General features: G+C 44.7%; 7 protein-coding genes and 1 pseudogene across 7 annotated transcripts; all 8 read left to right on the top strand.

The window, feature by feature from the left end:
* The first annotated feature begins 430 nt into the window (after positions 1 to 430).
* On the top strand, positions 431 to 1,964 carry LOC111069048 (lysosomal aspartic protease). Its single transcript, XM_022358933.2, has one exon. The coding sequence runs from the start codon at positions 456 to 458 to the stop codon at positions 1,872 to 1,874; it is 1,419 nt and encodes a 472-aa protein (XP_022214625.2). The 5' UTR covers positions 431 to 455; the 3' UTR covers positions 1,875 to 1,964.
* Positions 1,965 to 2,153: 189 nt separating this feature from the next.
* On the top strand, positions 2,154 to 3,509 carry LOC111068876 (pepsin-2B). Its single transcript, XM_022358645.2, has one exon. The coding sequence runs from the start codon at positions 2,170 to 2,172 to the stop codon at positions 3,340 to 3,342; it is 1,173 nt and encodes a 390-aa protein (XP_022214337.1). The 5' UTR covers positions 2,154 to 2,169; the 3' UTR covers positions 3,343 to 3,509.
* A 693-nt stretch (positions 3,510 to 4,202) lies between these two features.
* Positions 4,203 to 5,896, top strand: LOC111069875 (lysosomal aspartic protease). Its single transcript, XM_022360069.2, has one exon. The coding sequence runs from the start codon at positions 4,256 to 4,258 to the stop codon at positions 5,438 to 5,440; it is 1,185 nt and encodes a 394-aa protein (XP_022215761.2). The 5' UTR covers positions 4,203 to 4,255; the 3' UTR covers positions 5,441 to 5,896.
* Positions 5,897 to 6,036: 140 nt separating this feature from the next.
* LOC111069895 lies at positions 6,037 to 6,504 on the top strand (annotated as a pseudogene).
* Positions 6,505 to 6,785: 281 nt separating this feature from the next.
* LOC111069883 lies at positions 6,786 to 7,384 on the top strand. The gene is made up of 3 exons (XM_022360077.2): positions 6,786 to 7,026; positions 7,084 to 7,236; positions 7,313 to 7,384. The coding sequence occupies exons 1-3, from the start codon at positions 6,843 to 6,845 to the stop codon at positions 7,321 to 7,323; spliced, it is 348 nt and encodes a 115-aa protein (XP_022215769.2). The 5' UTR covers positions 6,786 to 6,842; the 3' UTR covers positions 7,324 to 7,384.
* Positions 7,385 to 8,199: 815 nt separating this feature from the next.
* Positions 8,200 to 8,863, top strand: LOC111069002. Its single transcript, XM_022358881.2, has 2 exons — positions 8,200 to 8,744; positions 8,814 to 8,863. Exons 1-2 carry the CDS (start codon positions 8,363 to 8,365, stop codon positions 8,861 to 8,863), a joined length of 432 nt encoding a protein of 143 aa, XP_022214573.2. The 5' UTR covers positions 8,200 to 8,362.
* A 391-nt stretch (positions 8,864 to 9,254) lies between these two features.
* LOC111068993 (histidine-rich protein PFHRP-II) lies at positions 9,255 to 10,123 on the top strand. The gene is made up of 2 exons (XM_022358868.2): positions 9,255 to 9,880; positions 9,948 to 10,123. The coding sequence occupies exons 1-2, from the start codon at positions 9,328 to 9,330 to the stop codon at positions 10,007 to 10,009; spliced, it is 615 nt and encodes a 204-aa protein (XP_022214560.2). The 5' UTR covers positions 9,255 to 9,327; the 3' UTR covers positions 10,010 to 10,123.
* A 1,134-nt stretch (positions 10,124 to 11,257) lies between these two features.
* LOC111069897 lies at positions 11,258 to 11,719 on the top strand. Its single transcript, XM_022360103.2, has one exon. The coding sequence runs from the start codon at positions 11,311 to 11,313 to the stop codon at positions 11,668 to 11,670; it is 360 nt and encodes a 119-aa protein (XP_022215795.2). The 5' UTR covers positions 11,258 to 11,310; the 3' UTR covers positions 11,671 to 11,719.
* The last annotated feature ends 1,926 nt before the right edge of the window (positions 11,720 to 13,645 follow it).

The following is a 13,645-nucleotide window of genomic DNA, read 5'->3' as shown; positions in this document are numbered from 1 at the left end:
TTAGGTTCGAATATATGATGAAGGGATTAAATTTCACTTTCAGATATATTTTTCCTCGAGTATTGAATTTTTAAATAAATATTAAAGATTTATTTCAAAATGTTTTTCCTTATGTTTTCGATTTATTTGCGACTGACATTGGTAGGTATTTAATAGAGCCCATGGCCATATTTTTCCATTTGGAACATAATTTTTGCAACTCAAATATTTAAAGGCAAAGATCGTGAATGAACTATTTTTAGACTGAATTGTCTTTGACTTAGACTCAGACTTAGAGGTGTTGCTATTTACTCTTTCTCTCACGTTGGTAGCTGGGATATTCCGCTAACAGCTGTTTCGCAGCGACCTTGGCTAACGGTTTTAATTTTATTTAGACTAGACCAGCGACTATAAAACCAAATTGACTCGAATGGCCGGGCTTAGTGGTTCCTTAGCTCTCGAAATTAAGCCTCAAAATGCGCCTCAAACTGCTGCTGTTCTGCGCTCTCGTTTGCCTCATCGCAGTCCTGGCCGAAGGCAGGGATCGGAGGGCAAACAGATCCCACAGATCCCTAGGACTCAGGCAGCAGAGGGCGAGGGCTCAACGTAGTGTGCGGCAGGGCAGCAGGCAGTCTGCCAGAGCGAGAACCAGCAGCGGACGCAGACTGAATGCCGTCAAGAAGAGCAGCCGGAAGAGCAGCCGGAAGAGCAGCAGCCAGCGAGTCCGGCAAACCAATGCCAATGGCAATGCCAAATCAAAGGCCAACACAGCAGCCGCTCAGTCCGTGAGCAAAGGATCGGGCTCTATCAGCGTGCCGATCGACTTTCAACAGAACTTTGTACGCACCACAGACAATCTGCGATGGGAGAAGTCCTTCCTCGCCAGCCGCTATGGCCAGAGCTTCGCCAAGACCACGGGCAAGACCACACTGACTAACACGGCCAACATTGAGTACACCTGCAAGATGAGAATTGGCACACCGAAGCAGATATTCACAGTCCTGCCCGACACGGGCAGCTCCAACATCTGGGTGCCGGGGCCCAAGTGCAAAAGTGAGGCATGCAGGCGACACAAGCGATACCGTCCGGGCAAGTCCAGTACCTATGTGAAGGACGGCACCGCCTTCGCCATCACCTACGGCGCCGGCGAGGTCGAGGGCAAGCTGGCCACGGACACCGTGGGCGTGGCGGGTCTGGCTGTGAGCAACCAGACGTTTGCGATGACCACCAAGGAGCCGGGCAGCACCTTTGTGTCGTCCGAATTCGATGGCATCCTGGGCCTGGGCTTCCCCAGCATTTCCGTGGATGACGTGACACCGCTGGTGCAGAACATGTGCGCGCAGAGCGTCATCTCGAAGTGCGTTTTCAGCATCTGCATGAAGGGCGGCGGCAGCTCGAAGCGGGGCGGCGTCCTCATCTTCGGCAGCACGGACACCAGTGCTTACACCGGCTCCAATAGCTACACCTACACGCCCGTCACCAAAAAGGGCTACTGGCAATTCGACCTGAAGGGCTTTTATTTAGGCGACACGAAGGTGAGCGGCAGCACCCAGGCCATTGTGGACTCGGGCACCTCGCTGATCGCAGCGCCCACGAGTGCCGTCAACAAGATCAACAAGATCCTCGGCTGCACCGTCACCTCCACCGGCGAGTGCTGGATGAAGTGTGCCAAGAAGGTGCCGGATGTGACATTCGTTATAGCCGGCAAGGAGTTCGTCATGGCGGGCAACAAGCTGAAGCTCAAGGTGAGGACCAACAAGGGCAACACAATCTGCATCTCAGCGGTGAGCGACATGGGCACAAGCTTCTGGATTCTGGGCGATGCCTTCATCAGGCACTTCTGCACAGTGTTCGATGTGACTGGCAGCCGCATTGGATTTGCTGCCTCATCTTAAACTTAATTTCCATGCGCTGCAAATTCTGTTGGGACTGATCTCAAATAAAAGCTGTCTGTATTTATTCCACAGGGAAGGATGCAATTTCTTGTCCACTATTTTCCGCTAATATTCTGTATTAGCAACCTACTTAAACCTACTGGAGTCAGCTGCCTAGCTAATGAGTTTTACTTTTACTGTTCGTTACGTTAATTACGCCCCACAGATGCGCTTACATGAGCGAGCACCCAGATGGGGGGGCCCTGGAGAAAATGGAAGCTTAGCGGGCTCAGTGCTCGGTGTAAGCTCATCGAAGATGGCTCGAGTTCTGTTTTGTTTGCTATTCGTCGGTTTGGCTGTGACCTTTGCCAGCAATCGCCGGCTACGCATATCGCTGCATGCCCGGGAAAACCCAATGGGATCGCAGCTATCGCAGCGATTCCTCTCAATCAGCACCAACACATCCTCCAGCAACTCGACTGATCGCAGGATCCGCCTGCCCCTGCGCAATCGCAACAATGTGGAGTACTTTGGCATCGTGAGCATGGGCACGCCCAAGCAGATGTTCAAGGTGATGCTGGACACGGGCTCCTCGAACACGTGGCTGCCCTCGAGCAACTGCGCGCGCAACAATTGGGCCTGCCAGAACCACAGGCGCTACAACGCCTCCAGGTCCAGCACCCACGTCCAGGACGGGCGCAACTTCACCCTCTTCTATGGCGCGGGCAGTGTCATTGGCTACCTCTCCAAGGACACGTTGCACTTCGGCGGCACCCAGCTGCCAAACCTGACCTTTGGCGAGGCCATGTTCCAGTATCAGGAGGTGTTCGATTCGGTGATCTTTGACGGCATTGTGGGCCTGGGCCTGGGTGAGCGGGCCTGGGCCAATTCGACGCCCTTCCTGGAGCTGCTTTGTGCTCAGCAGCTGGTGGAGGAGTGTGTCTTCTCCGTGTACCTGCGACGCGTGCCGGGCTCCATGCGAGGCGGAGAAATCATGATCGGCGGCATCGATAAGTCCCGCCACAGTGGCTCCCTTCACTACGTTCCCATCACGGAGTACGGCTACTGGAAGTTTGAGATATCCAAAGTGTCCGTGGGCATGGAAAACATCGATATGGCAGTGAGCGCCATCCTTGACACGGGCACGTCCAACATCCTGCTGCCCGAGCAGAGCTTCGACAAGCTGCACAAGGCCCTGGGCGCCACGACTGACTACGATCTGACCTTCGTCACCTGCGAACTCGATGTGCTGCCAAATATCAAACTGCTGATCGCTGGCAGAACATTTCCCATCACTCCCCGGGACTACGTGAAGGAGGTGCTGCTCGAGGACAACATAAAGGTGTGCATAACTCGCTTTTCCCCCATCAATCTGAGCTTCTGGATACTGGGCGATGTCTTTCTGGGCCGCTACTATACCGTCTACGATGCCACAGAGAAGCGAATCGGTCTGGCCCGGGCCGTTCCAGACGTTGCGATAGCAGCGTAGAGTTCAAATCGGTCAAACGCAAAACAACAGTGCTTCGATTTCGGTGAATAATATAATTAAAAATGTATCGAAAGTATTCCAAATATATATCGGATATATCGGAACGGATTTGTATATTTTCCGTATTTTTGAGTAAATTAATAAAATAAATATAAATAAAAAATAGAAATTAAATAAAAATTGGCAAAAACTTTTGGAATCGGAAATTACACAATTAAAATTAAAATTAAAATTGTGTATTCAAAATATATATCGGATGTATCGGAACGGATTTGTAATTTTCCGTATTTTTGAGAAAATTAATTTTAAAATAAAAAATAAATAAAAATAAAAAATATAAATTAAATAAAAATTGGCAAATATTCTTGTAATCGGAAATTACACAATTAAAATTAAAATTAAAATTGTGTATTCCAAATATATATCGGATGTATTGGAACGGATTTGTAATTTTCCGTATTTTTGAGAAAATTAATTTTAAAATAAAAAATAATAAATTAAATAAAAATTGGCAAATATTCTTGTAATCGGAAATTACACAATTAAAATTATTATCTGTGTTTTCCTATATCTTGCTCAACGGATTGTAATTTTCCATTGATTTTAGGAATACACATTAAAATTGCCACCGTGCCACCGTGCCACCGTGCCACTGGAACTTATTTTGCTGGTGATTATTGGGGGCTGATTTGTTTATACGGCTATGTACAATTAAATGAGCTGTTTATCTGCCAAACATTGAAATGCGTTCAATTTCAACATTAACCGATTCACTCGACCGATTTGAGTGCCAGACAGACATGGCCCCATAAAATGACCCCATTTATAGGCAGTATAAAACAATCGGCGCAATAATCTGATCCAATTAGTTGGAATTAAATCTACGGTGTGTTCGGTCTACGGTTGGTCAGCGATGTTGCGCCTCCTTTGGCTGTTGTCCGTCTGCTGGGCCCTCTGCTGGGCCGGCACCATATCGAGGGGTCAGCTGGTGCGCATTCCCATGCAGTGCCAGGCATCGTTCACGGCCACCCGGCGGCAGCACCGAGCGGGCAAAACGTCCCTCTACGCCAAGTACAATCTGGCCAATAAGGAGGCGACGCAGCGCACCAGCGGGGCCAGTGAGCCGCTGGACAATCGCTTGAACCTCGAGTATGCCGGTCCCATCAGCATTGGCACCCCCCGCCAGCCATTCAATATGCTGTTCGACACGGGATCGGCCAATCTGTGGGTGCCCAGTGCAGAGTGCGCGGCCAGGAATGTGGCCTGCCATCACCATCATCGCTACAATGCCTCTGCCTCGAGCAGCCACGTGGCCGACGGACGGCGCTTCGCCATCGCCTACAGCACCGGCAGTCTATCGGGCAGGCTGGCCCAGGACACGGTCTCCATTGGGCAGCTGGTGGTGCAGAATCAAACGTTTGGCATGGCCATCCATCAGCCCGGCTCCACCTTTGTGGACACCAACTTTGCGGGCATTGTGGGCTTGGCCTTCCGTTCCATTGCGGAGCAGCAGGCCACTCCGCTCTTCCAGAACATGTGCGATCAGGGCTTGGTGGACGAGTGCGTCTTCTCCTTCTACCTGAGGCGGAACGGCAGCGCCCAGCAGGGCGGAGAGCTGCTCTTCGGTGGCATCGATACAAGCAGATTCACGCCGCCACTCACCTACGTGCCCCTCACCCATGCCGACTACTGGCAGTTCCAGATGCAGAGCGTGGAAATCGATGGCAAGACCATCAGCCAGGGGCGTCAGGCCATTGCGGATACTGGCACCTCGCTGCTGGTGGCCCCGCCGCGAGAGTACCTGATCATCAACAGCCTCCTCGGGGGTCTGCCCACGGCCAGTGGCGAGTACCTGCTCCGCTGCTCGGACACCGATCGCCTGCCGGAGATTGTCTTCGTGATTGGGGGCCAGCGCTTTGGCCTGCTGCCGAGGGACTACGTGATGCAGGTGGCCAACGATGATGGCTCCGCGGTGTGTCTGTCAGCCTTCACATTGATGGACACGGAGTTCTGGATTCTGGGCGATGTCTTCATCGGGCGCTACTACACGGCCTTCGATGTGGCCCAGAGGCGAATTGGCTTTGCCTCAGCCGCATAAATAACACGTTATGACGTTTTGACATTTTGTAGCCTGTATTTCTATTTCCTACAAAATTTTGGCCAGAGAGAGATAGTTAGAGAGAGAGAGGGTGTGTTCCGAAGAGAGTTGGGTTGGGTTGGTCAATAGAGAGCAGCTAGAAACCAGTTTGCGGCTAAAACAGCTGACAAAGTCACGTTCAGGTTCGGCGAGCCCATTGAATATATTGGCCACGTTACTCATTCACTTGGCTCTGGGGTATATTTGGTACACTGGGTTCCATTACCCATTACCCATTACATTTGTTATCTGACAAATACATTATTTTGCCACAAACTCGAGAAACAATCGGTCAGATATTTTATTATTGATTTCCAATCACTGAGTATCCCCCTCGGCGAGCCCTGCCTATTGCTCCCCTATAAAGTTTTTTTTTTGGTATCACCTGAAACACATGTATATATGTAGAAGTCGCGGAAAATTCCCCCACACACGTCAGATATTGATACTAATGAATATTTCGATAGCCCCGGTCGCGCCCCCTAGCTACAGCTATATAAGCTCATCCAAGCACACACCTGGCCGTAGTTTGTCAACAGCTAAAAGACACACTGAAAATGAAGTCATTTCTCTTGCTTTGTGTTGTGCTCGTTCTGGCTGTGAGCCAAGTCAGTGCCAATTGCTCCGGGGACTGTCCGGACACGGAGGAGGTTGTCTGGGCTCTGAGCCCCGATGGTGGCGTTTGCAATGTCTTTCGGAACAAGTGCTTCTTCGACAAGGAGAACTGCACGCGCAAGCCACGTAAGCAGATCAGTTGATCGCTTGGATTAGTTCTATAAATATAGACTTCTTATAGCCCTGACCCTCACCACCAAGGAGGAGTGCCAAAAGAAGTGTCCGGATGTATGTCCCGCGATCTATCAACCCGTCAATGTCCTTGACTAGGGGCAGTACCGCACCTTCAGCAATGAGTGCGTGAAGAATGCTCACACATGCCGCACTGGTGAAAGTAAGTTTACTCTGCACAACATTTCCAGAGTGCCCATTAAATATTTCTAATTTATTCACTTGCAGCCTTTTTGTAGAATAACCCCCCGGAAGATTGCACTTTATTTTGTATAAACATAAAGACGACTAAAATAACTTTGAATATTGTTTGTTTGTTGGGTAGAGGTTTTATCTTTATCAATGGGTATCTCGTGGGCGAACATTCTTCTCTCTGCGACACCAAAACCCGATTCGCACAGCAGAAAAAGTCCCCACATCTGGCACGCCTGTGACGTCTCCGCTTGTATTGACTTTGAGAAACACTTCCATGGACCTAGATAGAGCTGCCAGTATATAAGCGCATCATTTCATTGGGCTGGAGTTAGTTCTTCTGCATATTCTGCCTCCAGCAGTTCGAAAGTGATATTTCCTCAAGATGAAATCGTTTATTTTGGTGTCTCTGTTGCTGGTCCTAGCTCTGACCCAAGTCTGCGCCAATTGTTCCGGGGACTGTCCGGAAACGGAGCAGGTTGTTTGGGCTCTGAGCCCTGATGGTCGAAGTTGCAGTGTGTTCCGCAATGAATGCTACTTCATCAAGGCGAACTGTGTTCGCAGGCCAGGTTCGCAAATCAGTTGAAGTCCAAGAATTATTCTATAAATAATTGTGATTCCCACAGCCCTGACCGTCAGCACCAAAGAGAAGTGCCAGAAATTCTGTCCCGATATCTGTCCATTGTTGTATCGTCCCACAACGGGCAATTACAATGGTCAGGTTCGAGAGTTTAGCAACGATTGCGAGAAAAATGTCCACAGCTGTCGCACTGGAGAGAGTAAGTGTGCCTTGGAATCACGTTCAGAAAATCGCATATAACCAACATATATGTTTATTTTTTAATTTCGTTACAGCCTTTTTGTAATTTTAATTACTGATGGGCTTAAATAAAGCAATTTATCAGCAATCTGTATTGTATCCGAAAATCTTAGCATTTAAGGGGATTGAACTTAGGGGTTAGGGGATTTCATGTCATACTTTAGCTATTCGCATGTTCAAACATTTTTTCTGCAGTTGAACAAACGATGATTTCATTTAATTTTTATCGAAAACAACTTGCTTTTATTTATTCTACATACATATGTACATATGTACTTTGCAGTGTATTTTTCTATATGCCAAATAAACATGTCATAATTTGCGTGCTTCTTTGATGTAGAACTTTTGCACAGCTTGCACAATATTCTCATTGATATTGGCCATATTTTGCTCAATTCGTGAATTATAATTTCTGCAGATAACATTTAATTGAATATTCAAAAGAGAGATCACAAAGGCTTTATTTTAGGTATTTTGTTAACATTTCCTTGGAAATAATTTATTTAATTCATTTAGAATGTCAGCACGTTGTCTATCATAGATCTTCACAATAATTTAACAACAAAGAGAATTAAAACCCCGAGCTCAGCACTAATAAGCAGTTAGTTTCATTAGGTTACTATTATTAACCCGCCAATTGCAAAGCTATTAATTTTATTTTACTTATATTAAAAATGTTGAATGTTCTTTAAACTATAATGAATCAGAAAATTGATTAGTATTCGAATTTAGTAAAAATTGAGCTGCACACTAGTAAATATTTAAAAAATATAAATTTAAATAGAGTTTAATTGAAATATTTTTGGTTAAATATAATCAAGAATGAGGTGTTATATGTTCAAATCTAAATCTAAACATTGTGATAGTTTAATGATTTTGGCACATTACAAATATCGTCGGTTATTTTGCTTCGACCCGACATCCTTTTTTTGTCATTCATTCATTCATTCATTCCAAGAGCCAATGCAATTGGGTTGAAAAAACCCTAGTTGACAAATAGACGGTTAAGCTAGCAAATCAAGGGATATAATCATATAAATATTGACAGCAGTTGAGTGCGCTGATCAGTCGCTGGACAAGCAAACATGGGAATGAGATGCATTAAGCTGATTTTGGAGCTGGGCAGCCTGCTCACCGTTGTGGGATGCAGTCGGGCAGAAGAGCGCTCTCTCTTCGACTGCAGTGTGAAGTACAAGTGTTCGGCGGAAAAGGACTTTGTCTGGGCCACAGCTGACGAGCGCTGCTTTATCTTTCACAACAAATGTCTGATGAGGGTGGAGCAGTGTGCTCGCAGTACCAGCGGCAGATCGGAGCTGATCGAAACGGACAGGGAAACCTGCAAGCCGAACTGCGTCAAGATCTGCTTGGATTCGTACGACCCGGTGTGCGCGCAGATCTTCCAGGAGGAATACATCACGTTCAGCAACGAGTGTGAAATGCGCAACTCCCTTTGCGAGAACGAGAGAGGTGAGCAGCCAAATAAACTACTAGAATTACTTACTCTGTTTTTAAAACGCAAAATCCTATTCCGAATAGCCTACTCCTACTTTTCCGTGGGGGAATGCCCTGAGAGTCCAGTGGGATAGCTAATGGCCACAGAAAAAAAACTTTGTTGTAAGCAAATAAAGCATTCTCCGACTACAGAATACCTGTTTATCATCGCGGGTTTTAGCACGTGTTACTCTGAGTTCAGCTTACTCAGTCTGACCTGCTGGATAGGGCAGAGGACAAAGCTCTTGGCGCTCGAGGAACAACTGGATCAATGGGGCAACTCCGGTTGAATCATCCCTTTTTTTGCTTATGATTTATGTGTTCCGTTCGCTTGCGTACTTTTTGGTTTTTTGTTTTGTTTTCTTAGCTTGAGATGTCTTTGCAGTGCTTATCTTTTAATTAATTTTGAAAATGTTTTGGTAATTGTCACTAAGTTTTGGCTTTGCCGTCACACGAGTATGAGCTGCGGCTATAAAAGTGCCAACTTCTACCGAAAGCAGCATCATTTGAATTGCAAGCAACGATTGGGGATCTACAAGAATTTAATCTTAAACGCAAAATGGCCTGTTTAATTCTCCTTCTGAGTGCCCTGTGTGTACTTGCCCAAGGAACGCATCTGTCCCATGTCGGTCACGGATCCTTTCCCGAAGCTCATGGCCATGGGCATGTTTCGGTGGGACGCGAATACCTTCCGGTGGAACACGGAATCCCCATTCCTATTGGACATGGATCTTCCCATCACTATGGTCTTGAAGCTCCACATGCACACCATCTGCCGCTTGCAGGCCTAGGCTTTCCTCAGCATCACGGTCATATAATTGCACATGACTCAGTATCGGCTCAACATCTTCCAGAATCATATCATCAGTTGGCCTCTCCGGGTGCTTCCATTTATCATCACGATCATCATCATCATCATGGGGGATCGGCTTCCATTTTGGCTGGAACTGGACATGCTCATGTGCATCATAATCGCAATTGCCATGCCACCATCCAGTGTCCCAATTCTGTGAGTCCGACCTATGCATCCGATGGACATTACTGCTATAAGCTTAACAACCCCTGCGACCTGGCCATTGCCAACTGCAAGCGTCGCAATGAGCTGAAATCCGGTAAGACTTAACTTTATCTATCTTCTTACAATTTTATGTTTTATATTTCTTTTCTTTTTCTTTGCAGTCCTAAGGCATATCAGTCATGGCGAGTGCCATCATCTGCCTAGAAGTCAGATACCCTACTAAGTCCGCCCTTAACAAGATGAATAATCCACTGACCAAACAAGAAACTACTTGATATATTTTCTGTTACTTTTTCTGTTAAAAATAAAGGCATTTTTTAAAGAATTGTTAAATATATAATAACACCGAAATTCTAAGAGTTATCTTTCATTTGATATTTCCTTTTCAGTCCACTTTTCCACGGCTAGAATGTTTACGCTAGAAAAACTTGCGTAGTAGTGACCTTTAGTAGAACAATAAATGAACATTTCGGATATTTCGGATTCCGGATTCATACGATAATCGATTAATTGATTGATGGGAAGCATATTAAAAAATAAATTGTTTATGCGTTGAGTGTAATATTTGTAGTAGTAGTAGTTTCTTTATTTTTTAATTTTTATTAAGAATAAATATAAATATAAATATATACAATTTTCGAACTATTCTGCTGGCGTGGCTGGGATGCCGTTCGCCCTATTAATATTGTTACTTAATTTTATTTATGATATTTTTGCCTACTCTAAAACCGCTCTCTCAATACATTCTCTCTGTAAAGCAACATTTCCTTAACGAAATGTGCCAGTAATATTTGTATTACAATCGTTTTTATTCATATTTTTGTGAATTTTAATCCAAAGTTAAGCAAAGTTAGCGGGCTACCGGTAGCGATACTCGGTACTTCTAGTAAATTATAAAAACCCATATCTTTTTAGCCCTTTGATTATTCGATCTCAAGTTAATTGTTAGCGATAAACTAATTAATAAACTATTTTATAATAAACTATTTTCTACGGGTATTGTCTTGTTGTTTTGGCTCTTTTCGATTCGAATATCCTGAGGCATGCCTGAGTAGCTTTTCTATATTTTGCCTTTCGAATCCATGGGAATACAATCTACTATTTAGCTGTAAGTCCAAGTCCAAGTGTATTTCTGAAACTTGTTCGGTATCATGTTTATAAAGATCCCAGAATGTCGAGATTAAAAAAAGTCAGATTGTCATTTTAGAGAGTTGAAAGTGCAAAAAACTTTTATGAATGTGAAAAACTGGATGAATGGGAAATATCCAGTGTAAGTTTATTTTTTGTGCCCACATACCGCAACAATTATTTTATATTTACTGACTTATATTGATAAAATCTTTTTACATGTAAGTCTCATCTTCCAAGATATATATAAATATATTTAATAAATAAAGTTTAAAGTTAAGGCTCTGGAATAAGGTATAAAAGTTCTCGGATTGGCCAGAAGCAGCATCAGTTGTCTCTCGAGCATTCCATAAGCCTTTTCAAACTCAATTAATCAAAACTAACAGAATTATAAAAATGGCATTCCGTATTATTGCTGTGCTCAGTGTCCTGGTCGTCTTGGCCCAAGGACATCAAATTCCTTCTGCTGGTCAAGCATCAACCGTGGGATCTCGCAACTCCGGTGTCCTTTCACCTGGCTCTGGTGGTTTACCTGCCGGTTCTCTAGGCGGCTATCGACCTGTCATTGGATCAGCTATACCCCAGCCTCAGCGTCCTGTGTCTGGATCCCGGCATCAAGGTGCTCTTCCAGCTGCTGCCCTTGGAATCGGATCTCGCCCTCGCCACGCTGCATCACCAGTTTCAGCCATTCGTCAGCCTCAGGGTCCGCATGGAAATGTTCACCAGAATATCTATCGCCAACAGAAACCCTACTAAGACTACCCTCCACCCATTGAACCGAACACTCAAGCGAACTATGTATATGCCTCTTAAATATTAATTGCAAATAAAATACAACTGTATTTACATAATATGGCATCGTGGTATTCATAGATAATGGTACAAGATTATCTTCTAACTTTGTAGTTTCGCAGGTCCGGTAGACAGTATCAATGGAGAACACGTTGTTGGTCAGAGCACAGATCATCTTAACAAAAAGTATCAAAGCAATCGCTTACTTATTCAGGGAATTAAAAGTGCTTGCAAGTGTCACAAGAAGTCAGCAGCTTATGTGTGTTTGGGGGTAATTGGTAAGACACATTTTGAGAGTTAATTAAAGCAAGTAAAAATAACGAGCCGGTGTAAATATCATGTCAATAAATTTAACTTCGATGCATTACATGTCTTGCCAGATTAACCACTGTACACTTTTTTTTGGCCAGCTCCTCTGGCAATGTATGTATAATACATGAAGTGCTGGCCAGGCGCAGAAGCCTCTTTTCATACAATTATGGCATATCTATCATTAAGTACTAGCTGCCGTTGGCTTAATTGGCATATAGAAGACTTCATTAAGGCTTCCATTTCCAGATTTGACCAAAAAAAAAACATTTTTTGGTTAGGAGGGAAATTGAACATTTGTTGGAATGCATTTCCACATAGGCTCGCAATAAATACGACACAAAGTGCGTGGTAACCTTGCCATATACGGCTCAGGGCCAGTTTATTATCCAAAACAATGTAAGCAAATTAGGCTTACGATTGTCTGAGAAATTGCAAATCCAATTGCTTTGATGGGCGGGCAATAACCAAACAAAAATCGGCATCAAAAGTGATATGTCATGGTGGCCAAAACTTGAGTAAAATTACGTAAATTGGCCGGAGATTAACCATTTGAAAGTTAACCTTTTCTTATGCATAAAATGCGAACAAGCTTCGGGCAACTTATAGGTCACTGGAACATTGATTCGTATTTTATCTAATCATATGTGATATATGTGGCTGTACATTCGGACTCTCTTAGGCAGGCGAGCAACAATCCCTGGAAACCATCTCAATCTCAAGTGAATTACTTTCAACCCGTCAACACCTAACTTTTGGCATAAGTACAAAAATATGCCAGTTAATTGGGAGTCTGCTCGAGGTACAATTGCAGCCATGACTCATACGCAGTGTTGTCGCCAGCTGTGCGGCGATCAGAGTGTGAACACTTTTTTGATTATTTATTTGTATTTGTTAGGCTGACATGCAAGCGTTTGGGGTTTCGGGTTTGGGGTTTTGGGTTTCCAGTTTCTTGTTTTAATTTTAATTACAATTTTCGTATACAATTAGCTAACAAATCAATAAAAATAAGACAAAAATCCAACGACAGACAAACAAATAAGAAAAAAATTGTGCGAGTATATCAGCAATTGCCCAATCGCTTCGATCAAATAACAAATAACTTTGTGCCGAATATTGACATTTCGTAAGCATTTGAAAAGTGAACGCAGCAGCAAGACCAACCGAAAAACACAAACACACACAAAAACAAAACAAAAAAAACCTAAATGCAGTGCGTTGGTAAAAATCTTGAACATGTTAAGAATGCTGGCAAGGTTGTCTGCCAGAGCAGCAGCAGCTGCTGGTACTGCTGGCACTGCTGGGGCTGTTGGCGTGGGTCTTAGTCTCGATCCTCAAACTCCGTCTCAATCCGAGAGTCTAACTTAATTAAATTGGGTTTTATGTGGCGGACTGGATCGGCCATTTGGGGGCCTGCTGCTGGTGCGCTTGGCCCAGACGACCATGGCGAGGTGAGGCTAATCAAATGGCCAAATTGTAGGCGCGTTTACCATTCAATCCGTTGGCCGACGCGTAATGAGCTTTTTGTCGGCTACACGACTCCGTGGCGGCTATATTATGATGTACATGGACAGGGTCCGTCCAACGATAAATATCAATTAAGACTCCATCAAATGGCTCAATGGCAGCA

Source organism: Drosophila obscura, unplaced genomic scaffold, assembly GCF_018151105.1.
Source record: "Drosophila obscura isolate BZ-5 IFL unplaced genomic scaffold, ASM1815110v1 contig_150, whole genome shotgun sequence".
NCBI classification, from domain to species: domain Eukaryota; kingdom Metazoa; phylum Arthropoda; class Insecta; order Diptera; family Drosophilidae; genus Drosophila; species Drosophila obscura.
Note: the sequence above shows the minus strand (reverse complement) of the source record. Positions and strands in the feature narration are given on the sequence as shown.

Excerpts from the sequence above, each read along its gene's own strand:
- LOC111069048 (XM_022358933.2), top strand. The coding sequence starts at position 456 with ATGCGCCTCAAACTGCTGCTGTTCTGCGCTCTCGTTTGCCTCATCGCA.
- LOC111068876 (XM_022358645.2), top strand. The coding sequence starts at position 2,170 with ATGGCTCGAGTTCTGTTTTGTTTGCTATTCGTCGGTTTGGCTGTGACC.
- LOC111069875 (XM_022360069.2), top strand. The coding sequence starts at position 4,256 with ATGTTGCGCCTCCTTTGGCTGTTGTCCGTCTGCTGGGCCCTCTGCTGG.
- LOC111069883 (XM_022360077.2), top strand. The coding sequence starts at position 6,843 with ATGAAATCGTTTATTTTGGTGTCTCTGTTGCTGGTCCTAGCTCTGACC. Across the intron at positions 7,027-7,083 it reads GAACTGTGTTCGCAGGCCAG|CCCTGACCGTCAGCACCAAA; the intron begins GTTCGCAAATCA and ends TGATTCCCACAG.
- LOC111069002 (XM_022358881.2), top strand. The coding sequence starts at position 8,363 with ATGGGAATGAGATGCATTAAGCTGATTTTGGAGCTGGGCAGCCTGCTC. Across the intron at positions 8,745-8,813 it reads CCTTTGCGAGAACGAGAGAG|CCTACTCCTACTTTTCCGTG; the intron begins GTGAGCAGCCAA and ends TATTCCGAATAG.
- LOC111068993 (XM_022358868.2), top strand. The coding sequence starts at position 9,328 with ATGGCCTGTTTAATTCTCCTTCTGAGTGCCCTGTGTGTACTTGCCCAA. Across the intron at positions 9,881-9,947 it reads TCGCAATGAGCTGAAATCCG|TCCTAAGGCATATCAGTCAT; the intron begins GTAAGACTTAAC and ends TTTTCTTTGCAG.
- LOC111069897 (XM_022360103.2), top strand. The coding sequence starts at position 11,311 with ATGGCATTCCGTATTATTGCTGTGCTCAGTGTCCTGGTCGTCTTGGCC.